The sequence below is a fragment of the Triticum dicoccoides genome, chromosome 5B (assembly GCF_002162155.2).
Source record: "Triticum dicoccoides isolate Atlit2015 ecotype Zavitan chromosome 5B, WEW_v2.0, whole genome shotgun sequence".
Taxonomy (NCBI): domain Eukaryota; kingdom Viridiplantae; phylum Streptophyta; class Magnoliopsida; order Poales; family Poaceae; genus Triticum; species Triticum dicoccoides.
In genome coordinates this window covers 600,458,087-600,459,885 of record NC_041389.1, presented here as the reverse complement: position 1 = coordinate 600,459,885, position 1,799 = coordinate 600,458,087, and the positions used below count along the sequence as shown (strand labels likewise).

Here is a 1,799-nt window from a genome sequence, read left to right as displayed (position 1 = left end):
GCACCGACGATGCCGCCACCGCGGCGGCGACGAAATTGCCCAGTGCCACCAAAAAACGGCTAGCAGACAACTTCGGCGCCGGCGGTACCGCCGACGCACCGCCGAATCGCCAGAATCTCTAGGAATCGATCTAGGAATCGAACAGGGAGGGAAAGGGGAAAAAATGCAGGAAGTGGTTGCGAGAGATGAAGCGAGCATTACCTTCAACCCGCACGGGTTCCGGCGAAGCCGCTCCGCTCCGGCGAGCACCACCGAAGGCCGCGAACACCGTCGATTGTTCCGCCTCCGCCGTCGCCTTCTGCTCTCGCCTTCTCCTCCAGGGGTTTCAAGTGCGAGTGGGTTGTGCCAGTAAATGCGTCGCGGGTAAGTAAAATGAAACCGTGAGGGAGAGGGTGGAGGGGTGTGCGACGTGTTTGACGTCAACCGCGGTCGGAGCGTGGCGTGCAGGCGCATGGCAGTTCCACCGCACGCCTCTGAGTGGCAACCGCTGACCACGAGATGGCAACACCGTGCGGGCGAACTGACTCGCACACCGCACACGAGACTCGTCCTACGTGGCGCCGAAAATCGGCCTGTTTGCTACAAGATTCGTGTGTACCGAAGCCAACGGAGATCCTTGCGTGTGGTCGGGGTGGTTAACGCTCACACGTGTGGGCGTTAACATTTCCGTTACATTGACATAACTGTATGTGCATTCCCTACTTGTTTCTGACGTCTATATTAACAACGTCCAAAACGTGACTATCCCAGCTCGAGAAATAACTCCACATATCATTTATCGCGTCTATCTCCTATCTCCGCGTCTCCACCGTCCGATCTAACATCAGCGGCTGGGCCACGCATCTCCCGCGGCCAGGGGAGGCAGGGCTATGTGCAAAGATGCTTTTCTTCTCTGGCAGTCTCGTGCGCCCCGCGCCACTACTCGCTCTCCAGGATGGCGGCTAAGTCAGGTGAGAATCTCGGCGGCGACCTCCCGCCTCGGTAAGCCACCCTCCGCTTCTGCGGCACCGCCGGCTTCACTGCAAACTTCGCCAAGGTTTCGTCCGAATAGTCCTCCTCCGACGGCGCGAACACGAGCGGCGCCACGGAGCCCCGACGGCGCCGGCCTCCGGATGACGAGGCGGTGGCGGCCTTGACGAGGGCGGCGCTGGCCTTGACAGCGAGCGAGGCCACCTCCTCGCCGGTGAGGCGGCGTCGCAGCATCTCTGCGGGGAGCACGAAGTAGATCTGCCCCGGCTGGAGCTCCTCGCCGCCAGCCACCGCCGCGACGGAGCCCTCGAACCCCATCCTGTCGGCGTCGCACAGGAACCACCCCTGCTGGCCGACCTCCTCCAGCGCCATAGCCGCCGTCGCGGACGGCGAGTACTCCCGGAGCTCGCCGCTGGGGAGCACCACTCTCGCGGTCGCTGGGCCGTCGGCCGCCGCGTCGTACGACACACACAGGCCCATTCCGTATTGGTCGTCGCGTGTGTGCTGCTGCTGCTGCTGCTTGCTACTGCCTGGTTCTTCTCTTATCTGCGCTGTTGTTGTGGTAATGTAAAGTGCGGTGTGCTCTCTGCTGCCGGAGACGGAAGAGGTATATATAGCGGAGCGGCTGAGGAGGACGCAGCTGGGAGGTAGACGGAGCGTTGTCGTGTAGCCGGGTGTGGGGGCAGAACAGGCTGGAGGCTTGTTGTGGCCAGCGAAGCCGTGGAGCCGTGGACTCGGCCGGGCTTTTCTTTGCGGTGAGGTCCGTCCAACTAGCAAAACCTCACGAGGTTAAGTTGCACAGCACACACAGCGAGGCACAGTACAAATAC

General features: G+C 61.9%; 1 protein-coding gene across 1 annotated transcript; it reads right to left on the bottom strand.

Annotated features, from left to right (window-relative positions):
- Positions 1 to 595: 595 nt before the first annotated feature.
- Positions 596 to 1,523, bottom strand: LOC119306279. The gene has a single exon (XM_037582545.1). The coding sequence runs from the start codon at positions 1,447 to 1,449 to the stop codon at positions 919 to 921; it is 531 nt and encodes a 176-aa protein (XP_037438442.1). The 5' UTR covers positions 1,450 to 1,523; the 3' UTR covers positions 596 to 918.
- Positions 1,524 to 1,799: the final 276 nt, after the last annotated feature.

Excerpts from the sequence above, each read along its gene's own strand:
- LOC119306279 (XM_037582545.1), bottom strand. The coding sequence starts at position 1,449 with ATGGGCCTGTGTGTGTCGTACGACGCGGCGGCCGACGGCCCAGCGACC.